The following is a 19,983-nucleotide window of genomic DNA, read 5'->3' as shown; positions in this document are numbered from 1 at the left end:
CTGACACAGTGTGTTTCAACAATTATATCTATAGATTTTCACCCTACACAGAAGGAAGTGAATGTTTCATCATCTGTTTTCCAATATTGGTCATTACAATGAATCAGAATTCAGTTCTTTTTCAGTGTTTTCTTCATTGTGTACATTGTTCTTCTAGTTCTCCTTACTTTAGTCTTCATCAATTCATATAAGTCATCTCATGCTTCTCTGAATTCCCTCTATCATTTCTTATAGTTCAATAACATTACATGATATCCATAAGCCATACTATATTCAATCCTCCTCAATTTGATGAAAACCCAACATTGTTCCCAATTTTTTATTACTTCAGAAAAGTATTTGTTATAAATACTTTTGCATATATCTCATCTTGAGCTGAATAGTAGGACTGCTGGATCAAAAATATGAAATTTAATAGGTTTGTTTTTTTGTTTTTCTTTTGCATGACTGTTTTCCTAAATGTTTGAACCACATCAAAGATGTATCACTGTGCTTCAGGAATGATGACTTTTTAATGGGAAAACCAAGGATCAACCAGGATCAACAGAACCATTCCTATTTCTAGAAATATATTATGATAGCTTTCCTGGGTCTAGAACACAATCTTCAGTTTAGCTAAAGAAATAACTCTTTAATATAAACAAAGACTAGATGATATTTCTTAATTTTTCATATTTTCAATTTAACAAACATTTTAAATCAAGAGAGTAACACTGAAATTTTTCAAAGTAGAACAAAAAAATTTATAAGAGAAAGTCAATATTTGTTATGCATTACTTACTCTATTCCCTACCCCCTATATCTTACCATCTTACCTAATTTTCACAAGAAAAAAGCCCATTAATGTTATTTTACCAATGGCCATTCACCCAGATCAAGAACTTAGAGAGGAAAACAAATAAGAATGATAATTGTCACTTTATGAGTCAATATTCCATTTCCCTGCCAGCTTTAGTACCTCTAACATTCTGTGAATCTCTATGGTGCAGATGAGGTCAGGTAAAATAATAGATCTTATATGGCCAAAGTGATGGATGTTAAAATGGTCCACTTTCTTTTCCAGATATTTAATCATTCTGATGACATTTGTCCTGCTTCTCTCCACAGTTTTTGTTTGGCAATACACTCTGGCCTTCTCATTCCTGTCATGCAGTTCTCAATATCCTTTCAATGACCCTCAGCTATAATTCTTCAGAGATTACAATATTCCATGACTCACCATTATTAGCATTACCAGAACAGTGTCATTAAAAAGATGGATCCTTGTTTCAGGAAGAAATGAGACTATTAAAACACTGATTTTAATATATACATATATATTAAAATCAGTGTTTTAATAGGTTACATATATAACATTATATATATGTGTATATATGTGTGTGTGTGTGTGTGTGTGTGTGTGTGTGTGTGTGTGTGTGTGTATATCTTCCTGTTCAATTCTGGACTCACCTTACTGTCCATAGAGAGAATCCATCCAAGATATATATAGTGATAGACCAAAAGAATAGGAATTGATAATACAACAAGAATGAAGACTAATTAGCTGACAGCCCATTTGCTTCTCTCCAACCAATTCCTTATCATAAGAATGAGAAAAAGGGGCCCAGTCTTGAGTGGAGCAGTTGTGGTAGGGTAAGAACATGAATCATGTAAATCAAGAGGGCACAGATTGGTAATGAACAAACTTACTGGTGAGAGTACCTATACCGATGAGTTCAATAAATTAGCAAATACACATTAACCCCCAAACATTGGGGTTTCCATTCTAGCTGGGGAAACCATTTATCTACTAGACAAAAGAAATACAGACAGCATTTGTAACTTTTTTCATGCTCGCTGGGGAGGAAGATTTTAAGGACTTGCAGAGACTTGGTTTGAAGAAGCATGAAGGGAAAACTTGACTGCATTTCTGCTTCTTGCCTATATAGGTTTTTGCTTCCTCTCCTAACTACCACTAGGTGTCAGGCAAAACACAACAAAGCATGCAAGAAGCTTCAAAGACAGAGCAATCCAAAGAATAATATGGTGACAGCATAAGGCAAAGCTTCTTAAATTGCAGGTATCAATCCATATGGGGTCGTGTAACTAAAGGTGAAGAAGAAAATCTAAAAGGTATCAAATATTCTGCTATGATTTAATTCTTTATATAAAAATAAATAAGTACATCTGTCTCAATGTGCAAATTTGCTTTTGTTTTAAATAAATAACATATGTATAGGATTGAATTGTTTTAAAATTAATTTATTTATGATTTATTATTAGTAAATATTTGATTTGTATACTTATTTTATATACCTATATACCTGAGGTAACATAAAAAATTTTCAGGTGAAAGGGAGTCAACAAGTGGAAAAAGTTTGAGAAAACTTGATACAGGGGATGAGAAGCCAAGAGGAGCTAGAGGAGAAATGCAAACTTCAAGCTTCCTTCCTATTTCAACTACTATTGGTTAAAATACCTATATTGAGAGGATAGACTTACTTTTTCTCTAAACTGTCCATGTATTCCTTCTTCTTTCTCCTACTTTCCTGGGCAGAAATCTAAGAAAAATAAAACACCAAAATAAATGCATAAGTTTCAGTATCCATGACCAAATCAGTACTCTATATGGGAGATAGTTATATGTCAAGATTATTTAATTTCTCAATACATTATCATATTTCAATAGCTACTGCTTACCTCCACTCATATACCCTTAACCCATTTCTCACATAATCATTCTTTTCCCTAGCCCTTAGGGTAGTATAATAATGAAAGTGCTGGATTTGGAGTCAAGAAGACCTGGGATTATCTCCATCTCTATTATTCATTGCTAAAGCATCTAATATCCAAAACCTTTGTTTTATACTTGAGGAAAACTCAGGCTCAAGTGGAATGATTTTGTCTAAGGTATACTTGTTATTATAAGTAAAAGAGGCAACATTCGACCTCAGGTTCTTTGATTCTAAGCTCAATGCTCTTTCCAGTGTAACATGGTCCTCGAGTCAAAGGAGGCTCTCATTTTCCTATAATCGTACCCCATGGGTCTTACATAACTGTGCCTTATCTTAATCCTCCAAATACTTAGTATAGTATCTATACACTGTAGGTGTTAAACAATTATTGAGCCAATCTTGTTTTGCCTCCTACAACACCAAAATTATATCCTTTCAGACATGAGAATGCAATTATCATTTCCTTCTCTTGGATTACTCTTTGCTGGGCTAAGAATGACCAAGTTCTTAATTGTTCCTCATATTACATGGCTTTTGGGCTAACAATTCCAAGTTATTTTCCTCTGCCCATTCTGGTTTATTAAAGTCCCCTTTTACAAGATATGTCCAAAATTGTACCTGACTCTAAGGTACAGAAGTATTTTGTCTTTTTCTAGACTTCTGTTACTATGACCTAAGATTAAGTTAATGTTTTAAGAATCACTGTTAGCTCATATTAAGGTTGTAAGAAATTGAAACCTCCATATTTCATGTAAACTGAGACCAAGTCAGGGTCCTGCACTCTATATTTGTAAAATGATGTTTTTAGCTTAAATTCACATCTTTACATTTATTTCTATTAAACCCCCTCTTGTTAGCCTCGCCCCAGCATCCTAAACTGTTGATATTTTTGTTCTCTGACTTTTGAGTCATAGATTACCACTATGTTAGTTATCATTACAAGCTTTATTTTCATCTGAAAATTTCACCTGAAAAATAAATATTCGATGAAAGAATGCATGAATATTATGTGTCCATACCCAGGTCACTTATCATTTAACCAGTGAAATGATAAGTTATATAGTCTTATCACATTCCAATGCAATATAGGAAGTTCTATCCAGGTTGGCACAGTATTAATAACCAATATTTAGAATGTATTGATTATCTACCGATTATCTAATAGGCTTCAAACCCATTTATCAACACTGTCAGACTTTCCACATTTGGTCATTTGCCTACAAAGATTTGAAAAGCAATTTGTTCAAATTTACTGAAATGAAGATGTTCTCAAGAGGTCTATAATGTTACTAGCCTAGAAAATCTAACAATAAAAGTCAGTGAGATGGAGCTGTTCTTGCAGCCACACAAACCTGGATTAAAGTTCTACTTGTGATACTATGTAACCCCCAAGACACTAGATACTAGATCAGGTAACTAATAAAATGTTATACCCAAATTGCTGATCTGCCTCAGTGGTAAATTCCTCCCAGCACTGATGATGTACAAGTGTGAGTATCAACAAATTATGAGGCTAGGTTGAAATGACTTGCTCTTATTAATCCCATGTTAGCTCCTTTCATAAATACTAGTGGACCATTTGCTTAATAAACCATTTTAGGAATTTATATCAGACTCCTTAGACTGCAGTTTCTAGAATCTATCTTTTTCTCTTCATTAAAAAATCAAGGCAAGATCTTCCCATGATCTAGTCTTCATTTCTCAAAGACTGCAGACAATATTTCTTTTGCTATTTTCAAGTTCCTCTATTGTTCCTTTGGGTGTGAAGATCTGAAATAATTTAAAATAACTCAGTGTTCCTTTTGACTATTTTCTCTTTATAGTTTATGTCCTAAGCTTTCCAAATTCCAGGCCCTTTTTTTTTTTTTTTTTTTTTTTTTTTTTTTTTTTGCTAAGACTTCTCATTAAAATTTTTCCTTAGCAGCCAAATTTAATAACAGTTTTATATCCTGGTATTTAAGATAGACAGGCTTCTATTGATGTGCCTTGAAATTACTAAAATCCTACATAAAAATAAAACTTTAAAATCACTTTAATCATATGGATGTTTAAAAAGAACAATAAAAATGATTTATTCATAGAAACTCAGAATTTTCAAACTTAGATACTACTGGGCTTTTATAGCCATGTGAATGAGTATGGAGGTTGTATGTTTGTGTTATATGTATACTCTGTTAATGAGTTTCAAGCTAGAGAAGAAGACTTGCCATAAATCCTTCACCCTTAACCCCTGAAAAACTATGTTGAAACTCTCTGGTCCTGTTCCCATATCAAGGGACTCTTCCTAACAAAGCTTTACATCCTGCTTTCTTTCCCACTGTTCCATAAGATACTTTCTGCCATCCCCTCTGATAATTCCAAATTCTCCCTAACAATGCTAGGGGAGAAGGAGAGCTAACTGAAGGATGCTATTCTCAGTCTCTTCTTCACCCCATTTTCCTCATCATCAGAAAGTCTTTCTTCTCCCTTTCTGGATTCTCTTCTATCTATCCTTTTTCCTTTGTGGGCACTACTGAGTCCCACTGAGAGCCCTATACTAAAGAGTTTTCTGAGGTCAAGAGGAAGGATGGAAGATAAATGGAGAAAAGACTATTGGAGAAAGACCATAGAGAGCGATGATTTTGTTTCTAATAGAATTATTCTAGGAAGTACGTGTACGAGTGACCACCCTGGGACCACCCAGGTCAAGTGTTAGTCTACTAGCCAGAGTGAAAAGTTGGTATCACAGTCATGGAATTATAGAATTTAAGAGCTGGAAGGGACCTCAGTGGCCATCCAATCTAAACGACACACAAAAGCAATCCCCATTGTAACCCACTCAACATGTGGTCGTCTAACTTCTGCTTCAAGTCCTCCAAGGAAAGGGTATCATGATCTCCTTGTTTCCAGAAGCTACATCCCTCCTAATGAAGCCCAAAATTTGGATTAGCTTTTTTGGCTACCACATCACAATGCTGACACACTCTGAAGCTTGCAATTCACTAAGATCCCTAGATCCTTCTCAGAAAAAATACCACTTTTACATGCTCCCTCCGTCTTATATTTGTGAAACTTATTTTTGTACCTAAATCCAAGACTACATTTTTATTCCTGTTAAGTTTCTTCTATTTAGATCAGGCCTTATCAATACTGATTCTCTCACACAGTATGTTAGCTATCTCTTTCCAATTTGTGTCATCTGCAAATTGGATAAAAAATCTTTTATGCATTTATCCATGTTACTTGGCACAGGTCTATAAACATTCCCTAGAATTCTCCATCCTAATAATGCTGAAGCATGAACAATTCACCAACTAGTTTGAATTCTTCTAATTCTGTATGTTATCACCTAAATTATATCAGAGAGGGGAAGAAAGGACCTATTCTATCCCCTATTTATGGATGTATTAGTGTCCATAGAACCATATTCCTGGTGACACCCTGAATCCAGCACCTCACCTTGTTCTTGATTTTCCTCCTGATTTTCTTCAGGGCTTTTTCCTCTGCTTTTGTCAAGGGCAGTTTGGTGGGAATAGGGTATCCCTCAGCAATCAGTGTCCTCTTCTCCTCTTCTGTCAAGATCAGGGGGCCTGATCCCTGGAGTTTCTGCAGAGAACCAAGGGAAAAAAGGAGAAAAAAAAATCACTGAGTATACAAAGCCATATGCTTGAAATAGTCAGCCAAGAAAGTGACAGATATTGCCATTAGACTATAAATTCCTTAAGAGCAGGAACTGATTTTTTTTTTTTGGTTTGTTTGTTTGCTTGTTTGTTTTCTGTTTTGCCCCCAGAATTTAGTATAATACCTGGTGTAGATAGTAAGTAGTTAATAAAGGAGATTCTAAAAATAGAATGAAACCCTATTTGTTTTCAGTGGGTACACTACCTATACTTGAATAAAAGCAAGGGCTTGAATGTCCTTCCTCTCTCAAGTTGTCTTCTAGGACTCAATGCATGGAATAATTTAATTATCTTGCATTGATTTAGCTTATGTTTACAAATAGAGAGAAGCCAAAGCAGCTCAATTCTAATCCATGGGCATTAAAATGGAAGGATATCAAATGCTTTGTACATCTCACATATTTAATTGAGCATTTGCTGAATTGAACTTAAAGAATATTTAGTGACCACTGGGGGAAAAAATGATCTGTGGTTGACATGTAAATTTGCTGCCATCACTATGACAGGCAGGAGAAAACTGAAGACTATGTTAGAATCCACCAACATGGAGGGAAATCAAGAACCTAAGTATCCCACAGATTACAACAATTTCTTGCTCTAACTAGGGAATCACCCCCATCCAGCTTTCAGGGACTAAACAGAAAAAAATTAGGCTTTATCCTAACCAGGGGATTGAATGAAGATTATTTTTTTCTCTGTCCCTGATAAATACAGAAGGGAATAAACCTCAGTTTTCTTATCTATAAATGGGACAGTAATACCCATCCTGTTTTACAGTGCTATTACTATATGAATCAAACAAAATAATGAGTGTATAAGTGTGTTGCAAACCATAACATACTACACAAATGCAAGGGAGTGTTCTATCGAGTTTTTCCAAATGCATCTTTGCAATACGAATTCAGCAAGTTTTCTGCTACTTCAAGATTAGAATAACCAGGAGTTCATTATACACTTCAACAACGATACTGTATGAGGATGTATTCTGATGGAAGTGGATATCTTCAACATAGAGAAGAGCTAATCCCATTTCAATTGATCAATGATTGACAGAATCAGCTACATCCAGAAAAGGAACACTGGGAAATGAGTGTGAACTGTTTGCATTTTTATTTTTCTTCCCAGGTTATTTTTACCTTCTGAATCCAATTCTTTCTGTGCAACAAGAAATTCGGTTCTGCACACATATATTGTATCTAAGATATACTATAACAAATTTAACATGTATGGCACTGCCTGCCATCTAGAGGAGGGGGTGGAGGGAAGGAGGGGAAAATTCGGAACAGAAGTGAGTGCAAGGGATAATGTTGTAAAAAAAATTACCCATGCATATGTACTGTCAAAAAAAAGTTATAACTATGAAATTAATTTTTAAAATGCAAAATAAATAAATAAACTTTAAAAAAAAAAAAGAAAAAAGAGTAGCATCATCCCCAGGAATAGGGCATGGACATGCAACAGGAATTCTGAATTTAAAACTTCCAGAAATATTAGACAAAAAGTGCTCTGTAGGATCTGTTTTCAGCAGAATACAGATATAACATGAGATACCCTAGGCTATGTAAGAGTGAGATAACTATATCCTATATTACTGTGTCCACACAGGGAAATGAAGTGAGAGTTCAGACACAGGACCTCTTCTCTTTTCCTTCTATACTGTTTCAATTGATCATCTCATCAGCTCCCATGGATTTACTTATTATCTCTATGCTGATAATTCTTATATCTTTTTAATCTTTCTACTTACCTCCAATCTCATAACTTCAGATGCCTTTCAGACAAGATGTCTCATAAACATTTTAAACTCAACATGTCTAAAGCGGAATTTGTCATCTTTTCCCCTAAACTCTCCTACTTCTTACCTTATCTATTATTCTTGAGGGCAATGCTATTTATTGTCCTAGTCTCTCAGGTCACAACCTAGGACTTATCTTCAACATTTCACTATCTTTCACTCCCTCACCCATACAATCGCTAACTCCTTCATCCATAAATCCCTTGTCATCCTGACCTATCAATTGTACTTTTGCAATATCTCTCCAATGCATTCCCTCAATTATTTCCTCTGACACTTTACCCTGATGCAGACACTCATCACCTCATGACTTGATTATTTCAATAATCTCCAGTCATTCTCTCCCCATGCCAATCTCTCTTCCATTCAGCTGTTAAAATCATAAGACATTCCTTCTCTCAGTTCTGTGGGCATTTCTTCTGGTTGTTGTCCATGTGAAATTCTCTTTTGCCTCTGATCTGACTACTGACCTTCTTGACTTCCTTTAAGTCCAAACCAAAACCCTAACATCTTCAGGAAGCCTTCTCCAAACTCTCTGAATTCTAGTGTCTGTTAATTATTACCTATTTCATCTGACACAACTTGTGTTGCATATATCTGTTTGCACATTGTCTTCCCTATTAGATTGTAAGCTACCTGAGGACAGGGACTGTCTTTTCCCTTTTTGTGTCATCAGCACTTAGTACACAGCCTGGCACAGAGCTGGCAGTTAAATGCTTTCTGATTGAGTTATTTTATAGCACAATTAAAGATGTGGTTTATAAAAATATTTTTAAGTCAGTTTTTATTGAGCCATAATACTATGCTGGGGCTTATGTTGTTGCTGTTGAGTCATTTCAGCTGTCCAACCTTTTGTGAGTCCATTAAGGATTTTTTTGGCAAAGCTTCTGGAGTGGTTTACCATTTCCTTCTCCACTTCATTTTATAGAAGAGGAACAAACAGAGTAAATGGCTTGCCCACAGTCACACAACTGATAAGTATCTAAGGCCACATCTGACCTCAGGAGGAATGCTCTGTCCACTGTACTACCTATCTTCCCTTTTATGGAGATTATAAGTATAAAACATTGTGTCTACCTCAAAGGTGAATTATATAGATTAGGTAGAAGAATTAATATACACAAAATATTTAGATTTAAACATATAAATATACACATAATACCTAGATTTAAATACATAAATGCACACGTGCATATATATGGGTGTAGAATATAATATGCCTATTTCATATACATGTTATATGTATACATGTATGGATTGTGTGATGATCCAGGCCTGTGATCATCAGGTAGGAAATCCCATCCCCCTTATATAAATTCCTTTTTAGGGCTACAGATCAGCAGCTTATTTGTAACTTAAAAGTCTTATTTGTCTAGGAGTCCACAGAGAGGATGATCAACAGCAAGATTCCTGACTCTAAAGCCAATTCTCTATCCACACTATGCTGCCTTTCTTAGAGAATAATTAAGTGTTAAATTGTGCATGGTGTGAAGTTGTATGATGCAATGAATAGAGAAGTGGCATCCAAGTCAGGAAGGCCCAAGGTATATCATAGATACATGCTTTGTGACTGAGGAAATCACTTGTTCTCTCAATGTCTAGGTAACTCTCAAAGACTATAAGCTAAAGATCTGTACTGATAGAAGGTGTATTGTTTTGTTTTTTATCTGAGAACTATTTATATCAATGAAATACATGTCTGATCCAAAAAAAAAAAGAAAAAAAATAAGATATTAAGATATTGGTACAAGGATGCTGAGAAAGGGAGGAAACTGAGTATTTAAAAAGTGCCTAGAAAACCACTACTATAAAACCAAGAATGCAGCTATCTAACTCTGTACAGGGGGCATTTAAAAAAAAAAAAAAAAGATTAAGTAATGATTTAGACAAAGGATAGGGGAAACCCAAAATAACTCTAAGATTTCTACACTGGGTGTCCTCAGAATGCTTTCCAAATCCCATGGAACAGATCTTGGAGGTTCAGATTTACTTTTAAGAAAAACACATGATGACTTTCAGGTAAATGGGATCCTCTCTCCTTCTGAAAGCAGCTGGCAAGGAAGTTCCATTGGGGTGTCAAAAGCTCTCTTTTGGAACCATACAGAAGCCCTTATATACTCTTCACACATGGCCCTACAACTGGGATTCAGATCAATCTGCCTGGGGGCAAAGCTAACTGAAACTGTGAGGTAGTTCCATAGCAACCTGGCTCACAACAACCCTGGTTTGTAGGTGTGGGGGTTACCTCAAGCTGCCTCAGTCCTGGCTCACAACAACACTGTGGTTAGGTGGCCAACAGAAACAGGATTTTTATATAATTTAGGTCTCAACTTGGTTCTCATAGAATATTTCAGAAAAAGAGTCCTGGACTTGAAAGGATCAGGTTTCTAATCCCAAAGCTGACACTTTGCAAGGAGGTATATCATTCACCCATCTGGACATCAGTTTCCTTCCTTACCTGTAAAATTAGAGAGTTGAACAAGACGATCCCAAAGGTCCCTTTTTGCTCTAACATTCTAAAGGAAATTTTTCCACGAGGTAAATATTTTTTAAATCACTGAAATATCATCTTTACAAAGTCTCCTGTTTGTCACATATACAATGTACAGAAACAAATATTAAATGAAGTCTGATTTGGTAAAGATACTAAGAATGCAAATAAGAAAAAATTCACATGCAGAGTTTTCAGGATGCTACTTACATGCGGTGCTGTCAGAAGAGGGGAATTGGATAGGGCTGAGGCTGAACGAGATGTCACCTTTCCTGGTCCTTGGGTGGGACTAGATGGTGTCAGGGATGGGCTGGGACTCTGGCTGCCCTCAGAATCACTGCCATGACTGCTGGGAGGGGTAGGGGGGAGATGCAGGTGTTCCACCGCTGCCGGAAGAAAAGAAAATGGCATTTTTCTCAATAGAAGAGCAAGAAAAGCAATAAGTAGGGGAGGGGAGTAGAGAAGAACCTTTTTTGTTCCCCTGTTAGGGGGGAAGGTGGATGTGTCTGGTGGGCTCCATGCTCACCTTTCTTGGGCTTTAGCCTATATTAGTCACTAGCTACATCTGACCATGAACAAGATGTTTCTGTTCTGAGCTTTGATGTCCATTTCCTTCATCTTCAGCAGCAGCCATCTATATCTTCATTACCACAGCTAACGTTTCTATAGTGTTCAAAGTTTTTCCAAGGACTTTACATTAGTTATTTCATTTGAACTCCAACAACAACCTTCTGAGGTGGGTATAATTATTATCCTTCTCATTTTACTGATGAAGAAACTGAAATATAGAGTGATTAAGGTGACCTCCCCTAAGGTCACACAGAAAGTAATAACTTGACGATTCAAACTCAGGTCCTCCTGGCTCCAAATCTTATGTTCTATCTATGAGCTGCAATGGGAAAGAATAATGCCATCAGGCCTGTTGTAAGGAACAACAACAACAACAAATCATGAAATAATATTGCCAATAGGAATGAAATATAAAAAGATAAGGTTAATTAGCTGCTTCTGCCAATTCCAAGATTACTTCTCACAAATTCTTTTTTTTTTAGAATTTAACACTGCAGCTGCCAGAGACAGCAAGGGTAACAGCAATATCCCCAATCCTGTAAGCAACTACAAAGCAGCTTGACAGAGGATAAGCATTGGATTGTTTCTCCTTCTTAAATAACAGTAGCAAAAGCTAAATGAACAGATATAGAGTTTAAAGGGATTTTAAAAGTTATTTAATCCAATCCCTATCCCATGGATCTCATAAAGCCCCTTTAAAATATACACAAAAGAATTATGTAGTCCCTGTCTGAAGGTTTCTAGTAATGCAAACTTCTTATTACTCCTCAAGTTAACAAATTCTACTTTTATCAGCTCTAATTGCCAATATCAGAAGTAGGGCTTGAACTTAAGTTTTAGTGCCACCAAAGGTACCGTTTCTTTCACTATACTATGCTGTGTCTCCATCATCATCATGATGATCTTGAAACTTAACCTTTTAAGGCTCTAGTACCCTACCAAAAAAAAAAAAAAAAAAAAAAGGCAGAGTGGAATCAGTGCTATCTGTGGTCCTTTCCAGTTCAAAGTATTTATGAACAGAGCATCTATAAACCCAAAAGTGATAAAAAGAGAGCTAATAAGCCTCAATTACAAATCCTGAAAATTTGAGATTCTTGAAAACCACACAATGCAGATGGGTTTTGATAGCTATACATTAGGATAAGACTAAAGCAAAACCTCAAGAACTATGGTAATCTTAGCTAGTAAGGAAAATATGTATTTAGTATTTTTTAAAATTTCAACAATTGAAAGTCTAAAGCCAAAATTTAAAACATTAACCAAGAATGATGAGAAAGCTAGACTTCTTAAAGGGCAAGGGTTTGACACATCCAAATAAGAACCAGACCATTATGTGAACATGCCTAGAGTGTATCCCAATGAATACAAGATTCTCCATAGAGTATTTTTATTCAATAAACACTGACACTTATGAACATAGTTCTATGTTATGTGCAATGGAGACATTGTATTCATTTGTTCATTCACCAATTCATTCAAGAGGAATGAATTTAATGAGTATTTTAAAATGTTCTGTCTTGTCAAACACCAGCTGCTTAGACACATGACCACTTCTAAGGACACACTGCTGAGTGGCAGAAGAGCAGTTATATAGATAAGAAGCAGCTTTTCCTATCACACAATCATTTTTAGAAGTGTGAATTATTGTGAGTCTTTGGCCTTGTATGGTCTGGGCAACTTCTCTGAAATATATCCAAGGTAATTTTTGTTTTTTCTCTTTCTACCCATCACTGTTGTTTTTCTTTTTTTTCTCTTACTCTTCCTTGTCTCTTCTTCATCCGTTCCCACTCCTTCATCCCCTGGCTTATTTTTCCCTCTCTATTTTTGTTTCCTTGGTTTGTCTTTCCAATGGCCCCAAAGAGGTTTCCAACAACATTCTATGCCTTTTCATTCTAATCTGCCTACAATCCTTCTCAAGCAGAAAAATAGAGTACGTGGTCAGAACTCAGGGGCTGCTGAGAGACCTACTCATTATTCTTTACTCTCATATCATAAATACGTGTGTTATTGTGTGATGCAAAACAAAAAATCAACTGATGTCATCAGTTCTCTAGAATTTGTCCTTAAATGCTGCTCTATTTGTATTGGACTAATCAGTCAAGAGCCAGCTGCTTTATCCATTTGTTTCTAATGGAATCATTTTGGTATGACTCTCCTTTCCATACAGAGATGCTCTACTTATTTTCAAGGAAAGGAAAGAGAGAAGTAACAGAAAAAGTAGGCCCAGTATTAGTCCACTGTTTCCTATTTGGTGAAAGCTATTCATTGGCCCCCAAAGGGGTTCAGCATCAGGTTTCTAAACCTCATTTGAAAAGGAAAGCAGTTTTTGGGTAACAGAAAAGGCAAGTACCAGAAAGTAGCTTTAAGACATGAAGAAGTAGTTAGTTACTTTATCTTTCACTGGGTCAAAGTAACAAGGAAAATATGACTTTTATTTGTGTTGGAAATTCTCCTTTCTGAAGCACCTGAATTTTTGGACACACAGGACATGTACATGTTGTTGGCATTCTGTAAAATGTGTCAAAACAAATTTGAAGAACAAGATTTGTTGGAAGGTCCACTAGCTTCTTAAGAATCAAACAACTTGCCTAAAAGATCACCTTTCACATTCTACCTTATATCACATTTATTGTTACTAGGCATAGATCCCAAAGTTTGTGCTATTGTTCATTCTGGAATTTTCCTGGCAAAGATATTGAAATGGTTTGCCATTTTCTTCTCTGACTCATTTTACAGATGAGGAAACAGAAGCAAATAGGTGACTTTTCCAGAGTCACATAGCTAATAAGTATCTGAGACCACATTTGAACTCAGATCTTCCTAATTCCAGGTCAGCTCTCTATGCACTAGCTTCTCCAAAAGTTTAACTAAGGGCAAGTCACAATCTCCCAGGCAGCCTTCTAAGACTATTGAAAAGAGAAGGTATCCCTTCCTTTGTATGAAAGGAGGAAATTTTCTCAACAGATTTACTACACCAGAGAAATCATAAGCCTACTTAAAAAAAAAAAAAAAAAAAGCCAAAGTAACAGCATTATTTATATGATACCACTCTCTACTTAATCTCATTTAATACAATGAGGGATGAAATGCAAGTTTGGGAGACACAAAAACAAATAACACCATCCCCAACCTGAAGGAGGTGGTATTGTATCAGGAGATATATATATAAAACAAATGCCAGATCAGTTTGAAAGGAAAGGTACTAGCAGCTTGAGGGGAGTAAACACTTCATATAGCAGGTGGCACTTAAGTATGGTTGTGAATTAAAATTGAGGTACTAAGAGGCGGATGTGAGAAAAAAGCATATTTCAGACACAATGCCAAGTGACTCTGTGGAGACAGAGGATAGAGTGCTGTATATGAGGGACAGTAAGAAAGCTAGTTTGCTGGATCATAAAGTGAGGGGAGAGCAATGTGGAATAAGCACATGTAAAATATATTGGGTTAAGTTATAAAGAGCTTTAAATGAAAAAAAAACAAAAAAAACAAAAAAAACAAAGTTAATCTTTGTTCCTTTTGGTATCATGGAACCAATGGCATTTACTAAGTAAAGGATTGACACGGTAAGGTCTATCTGTATTGTAGTCAAATCACTTTTGCAAACAATGTAGCGATGGCTGGAGAGAAAAAAATATTTTCTTTTGGTCTCTAGCTTGAAACCTGGGAATCACCCTTGTCTATTCCCTCTACTCAAGCAAAGTATATCCAAACAGTTCTCAAGTCTGTGTGATTTTTACCTCCACAATATCTTCTGAATCCATCTTCTTGTTTCTACCCAAACTTCCACAGCCCTGGTCTAAGTACCCATTAGTTCTTGCCTAGACCAATGTTAACAAATTGCCTAGACTTCCTGAGCAGTTAAGTGATGCCAGATATCATCTTTACAGGTTCAAATCTGGCTTCAGACACTTATTAGCTGTATGTTCTTGGACAAGTCACAACCTCATTTATCTCAGTTTCCTTATCTATAAAATAATTTGAGAAAGAAACCACTTCAGTGTCATTGCCAAGAAAACTCCAAATAGAGTCACAAAGAGTTGAACATGACTGAAAAAGACTGAAATTGGTCTTCTTGCCTCCAGTCTGTCTCATCTCCAATACTTCTCACAATTGCCAAAAATAACCTTCCTAATGTATAATCTGACCTCCAAACATCTCTGCTCCAAATCCTTTGGTGGTTTCTTACTACCTCTGGAATAAATGGAATAATCTGTCTCTAACCTAACTTTGCAGCCATACTTAATTCTACTCCCCTTTCCATGTTCTGAATGCCCTACCCAAACTAAACTTTTGCTTTCTCACTTTCAAGCCTTAATGTTTTATGGATGATTAACTATTCTCATAGCCTTGGGGATTAGGAAGGGGTAAAGAAAAGGCATTAGAAGCCATTAACCCCTGAAAAAAAAAAAAATCAGAGATTAAAGTGAACATATTATTGGAACGTCAGTTCATGGTGAAATGGGATTTGAGTTTCAAAACTGGATTTAAAGGAAGCTCTTCAACAAAACATCTATTGCATAAAGTCAGATCTAGCTGAAGAGCAACACAAGGGTTGTGAAGAGTATGAGAAGTTAGGTTTCACAAATATTGTCAAAACAGGATGAAGGGAGGGAATGAAGTATCTTGTTAAGATATTTGTTAAGATACAAGTAAGTCAAGGAACTAGTCAAATAACAAAGTTTCTGACAAAGGTGTCCAGGCTTAAACTGGCCTAAATTGGATGAGGTCAATGACAAGACATATGGAATGGGCAAATAAAGAGGACTGTAGATCCAACCAATTGTAATTCGAATTGTAAAGCCAAACAATTGTAACTAATTTTGACTGTAAATCTAATCAATCTGAACTTGAAGGGAGGAGTAAGGAACAGTATAAAGCTTATTCCAGATTCTGTATTCATTGTGTCCTTCTTGGGAGAACATCCACTTCTCCCAAGAATCAAATTAAAGGATTCTTCTTTAACTCTAAAAGAGCATTGGTTGTAACACTATTCTTGGACTATCTTGCAATCTGGGAAACAGTAGGCAACAGCAACTCCTTCTGGGCTTACTCCCCAATGCTGCTAAATTCTAAGGAGTCTTTTGATAACAGGCTTCTTACACATTGTCCCTCCATTTTTCATATGGCTTAATCCCCCAGCCCTTGTGCAACATCAGCATCCAACCCTAATAGAAACATCAAAAACCAACAGACCTTCCTTTGAAGAGAAATTCAAGAACTGATCCACTTCGTGAGGCTCCAGTTTAATCTTGGGAAGGATTTTCAGACTTGGAGACTTGACCTAAAGAAAGATTATCAAACGAGATTTTGAGTTTTTTGTTTTTAAATAAAAGAGCAATAGCATGATGCATAGGGACAGAAGAGTTGTTTATCCCACTATTTTTCTTTATCTAGAGACATCCAGTGATTACAATAGGGACTAAGAATTGCTTCTTTCAAAATCTATTTGGTTCACTAATAATTCCTTTCTCAATCTCCTACAGAATTTTAGAAGGTAGATGGAACCCTGAAATACATTAAAGCTATAGACCACATCAGTGATCCAATCCCTCTAGGGCTGGAATATTACAGTGGCATTTTATTATAGAGGAAGTCTAATTATGATTTTAGTAGCTCTCATTTTTATAAGGTGACACAATTGAGTCTTTAGTAGTTTGCTCCCTCCAACTCAATAGTAGAGAGGAGTACGCAATGAGCTATCCACAATCTCCCCAAGTAACAAATGGCATGTACCTGTGAAAAAGCAGGTTAGGGATATGGTCTGTGGCCATGGAAGAACCAAGATAACAAGTCCAAACAAGAGATCAAGTTTATATCCTTGGCTTTGTAAGCACCTTAATCTAAACCAACTAAATTGCCCTTTAGCAATGACAGCAAAAATAAATAAATAAATATATATATATATATATATATATCTTATAAATATGTCAGAGGCCCAATCCTTTAAAAGAATCCTAGGATAATTGATTTATAGCTGGAAAATGTAAGCTTCTCCATTAAAATATAAGCTATTAGAACTTATATTTATATATAATACTTGTAGCCTCAGGCCCAGTGCCTGACATATAAGTGGGCACTTAAAATATTTGTTGATAGAAATGAAGTTCTACCTCCTCATTTTACAAATGAGAAAAAAAAAAAAAAAAAAAAAAAAGAGAGGTCCAAATAGGTTGAGTAAGGCCATCTGTAAGTGAGTAAAGCAGGATTTGAACTCTTATTTTGCTCATTCCACTCTAAAACCCTCTCCACCTTTGCTGCCTAAGATAAAAGGATTAAAGTACCTATGTAAGAAGGCCAATTCATAGACTTTGTTTCTTGGTGTTTTCCACTCTAACCAGATAGAAATAGAAAGAGGTTTAACACTATTTTGTCTAAGGTTAAGCTTCACAATTCTACTCCTGCTGGCTAATCAGCTTCTAGTACAAGTATTTTCCTATCTATGACAGGCTCACTCACTAGTCATATTTCTGTAATATTTTAAAGCAAGTTTTTGTAAGCATCTTCTGGAATTTTCAGAGATTTTGTAAAAATAGGTGTGGATTTATAATTAATATTTTCTTGATTATCTTGGAAGAAGTAAATGTGTTTTGGTGATAAAGATAAAAACTATTTTGCATATTCTCTCTTTTGCTGTCTTAAAAATCAATCCCTCAGAAAATAGAGAACCTAATCCATTGTTGGTGAAACTTTGAATGATTTTGGAGAATAATTTGGAACTTTATCCAAAGGGCAATAAAACTGTCCATACGCTTAGATCCTGCAATAACACCACTAGGTTTGTATTCCAAAGAAATTTTTTAAAAAGGGGGTGGGGTGGAGTGGGGGCATGAAGGACCTATTTGTATAAAAATATCTACAGCAACTCTTTTTGTGGAGACAACAAATTGAAAATTGAGGGGATGTCCATCAATCGGGAATTGTTGAACAAGTTGTGGTATATGTTTATGATGGAATACCACTGTGCTATAAGAAATAATGAAAAGAATCCTTTCAGAAAAACCTGGAAAGATTCACATGAACTGATGTAAAGTGAATTGAATAGAACCAAGAAAACATCATACATGGTAACAGCAATATTGCATGATGATCAACTGTGTACAGCTTAGCTATTCTCAGCAAGTACATAATTCAAAATAATTACAATGAATTACATGAAATACATTCATGATGAAAAATACTATTCACTTCCAGAAGAAGAGCTAATGGAGTCTGAAGACAGATTGAAGTATACTGTTTTTCATTTGCTCTATTTAAGAAAAAGATTTTCTGTTTTCTTTCACAACATGACTAATATGGAAATATATTTAGCAGGATTGCTTATATGTAACCTCTATCCAATTGATTACCATCTCAGGATAGGGGAAGATAAAAACAAAAAGGGGGAAGAATTTGGAACTCAAAATTTTTAAAAATGAAAGTTAAAAATTGTTTTTACATACAACTGGGAAAAAATAAAACATTTAAGAAAAAAGAATCAATATCTCAATGTTCTCAAAATAGTGTAGTCTCTTTCATAAGCCTTCTCCAGGTATATTTGTTTGGTCTTGTCTAATCTTCTGTTTTCTTTATTACCATTTCTATTAATTTTCTCATGCAGTACTATGATGTTAGAGTCTAAATATGGTGATTCAACTATCACTGATAAAGAAAATAGTCATAGAAAGCTTTATAAATCTCTTCCATTTTCTATTTATTTTCTCCTTTCTGTTTCATCTTTTAATATACTTTGGATAATTTGAGCATCTGACTCTTTTGCCAAGCTTTCCATAAATTTATTTCTCTCTCTCCATTACTTTTTGCTGTTTTAGGAAATAATCCTTCTTACACCACCTTCCTCTACAAGAATTTACAAATAAATTTATATTCCGAAACCTATGCTGCCATTGCCTAATCTCTCTCCCTGCTTGGAAAAGAAATCAACAGTTTAAATAAGTTTAAAAGTTATTTTGGCTTTCTAAAGGTAGTGAACAATTTAAATCTATTAAACTTCCTCAGGAAATGGTATCTCCATTGATGTCTATTCCTTTATGTATTTCCAATTTTTGAGCTTTAATGTCATCAGGTTATAACTATTTTAACTGTACTCTATAAAGTCTTCTCACAGAAGCAACACTGGGTAGTGGATACAGAGCTGGAGGATCTGGATCAAGTTCTGCTTTTGCCACATATTGATTGTATGCCCCTGGGGAAGATCATGAACCTTTCAATATCCCAAGCAATCATTTAAAGCTGTAAGTGGCAGGGAAAGTCCTGATCTTCATTGGAAGTGGAAGTATATATTGCTTTTGATTTTTGTGATAAATAATTTGTTATTCAATCATTTCAATTGTTTCTTATTCTGAATTACCCTCACTTGAAGTTTTCTTGGCAAAGATATAGAAGTGGTTTGCAATTTCCTTCTCTAGTTCATTTTACAGATGAGAAATTGAGGTAAACAGGATTAAGTGACTTATCCAGGGTCACACAACTAGGAAGTTTGAGGGTACATTCCAACTCATGAAATTTAGTCTTCCTGATTACAAGCCCAGTGTCTATCTATTGTGTCATTACACAGCTGATTTAGAAAAGATTCCCTCCTTGTATCAAGCCAAATCCTATCCATTAAAATATTATCAATTCATTTTTTTATGCTATGTCCAGCACTGTCTAACTTTTTTTGTGAAGAAAATATTTAAAACAGATGAGGCTTCTGTGTTTCCTATAAGCCTTTGGCTTCTTTTATTTCTTAATTTTAAGCTATGACATTTTCTATAT

General features: G+C 35.3%; 1 protein-coding gene across 1 annotated transcript in view; it reads right to left on the bottom strand.

The window, feature by feature from the left end:
- Window positions 1–19,983, bottom strand: part of CREB3L2 (cAMP responsive element binding protein 3 like 2) — a 157,640-nt gene that overhangs the window by 27,011 nt on the left and 110,646 nt on the right. The window contains exons 4-7 of the mRNA XM_074267816.1: window positions 16,423–16,510; window positions 10,870–11,045; window positions 6,153–6,299; window positions 2,482–2,540 (exon numbers count right to left, since the gene is read on the bottom strand). Of these exons, the coding sequence (XP_074123917.1) occupies window positions 2,482–2,540; window positions 6,153–6,299; window positions 10,870–11,045; window positions 16,423–16,510 (470 nt within the window). The remainder of the gene's footprint in view (window positions 1–2,481; window positions 2,541–6,152; window positions 6,300–10,869; window positions 11,046–16,422; window positions 16,511–19,983) is intronic.

This window comes from Sminthopsis crassicaudata, chromosome 5 (genome assembly GCF_048593235.1).
Source record: "Sminthopsis crassicaudata isolate SCR6 chromosome 5, ASM4859323v1, whole genome shotgun sequence".
NCBI lineage: Eukaryota > Metazoa > Chordata > Mammalia > Dasyuromorphia > Dasyuridae > Sminthopsis > Sminthopsis crassicaudata.
Note: the sequence above shows the minus strand (reverse complement) of the source record. Positions and strands in the feature narration are given on the sequence as shown.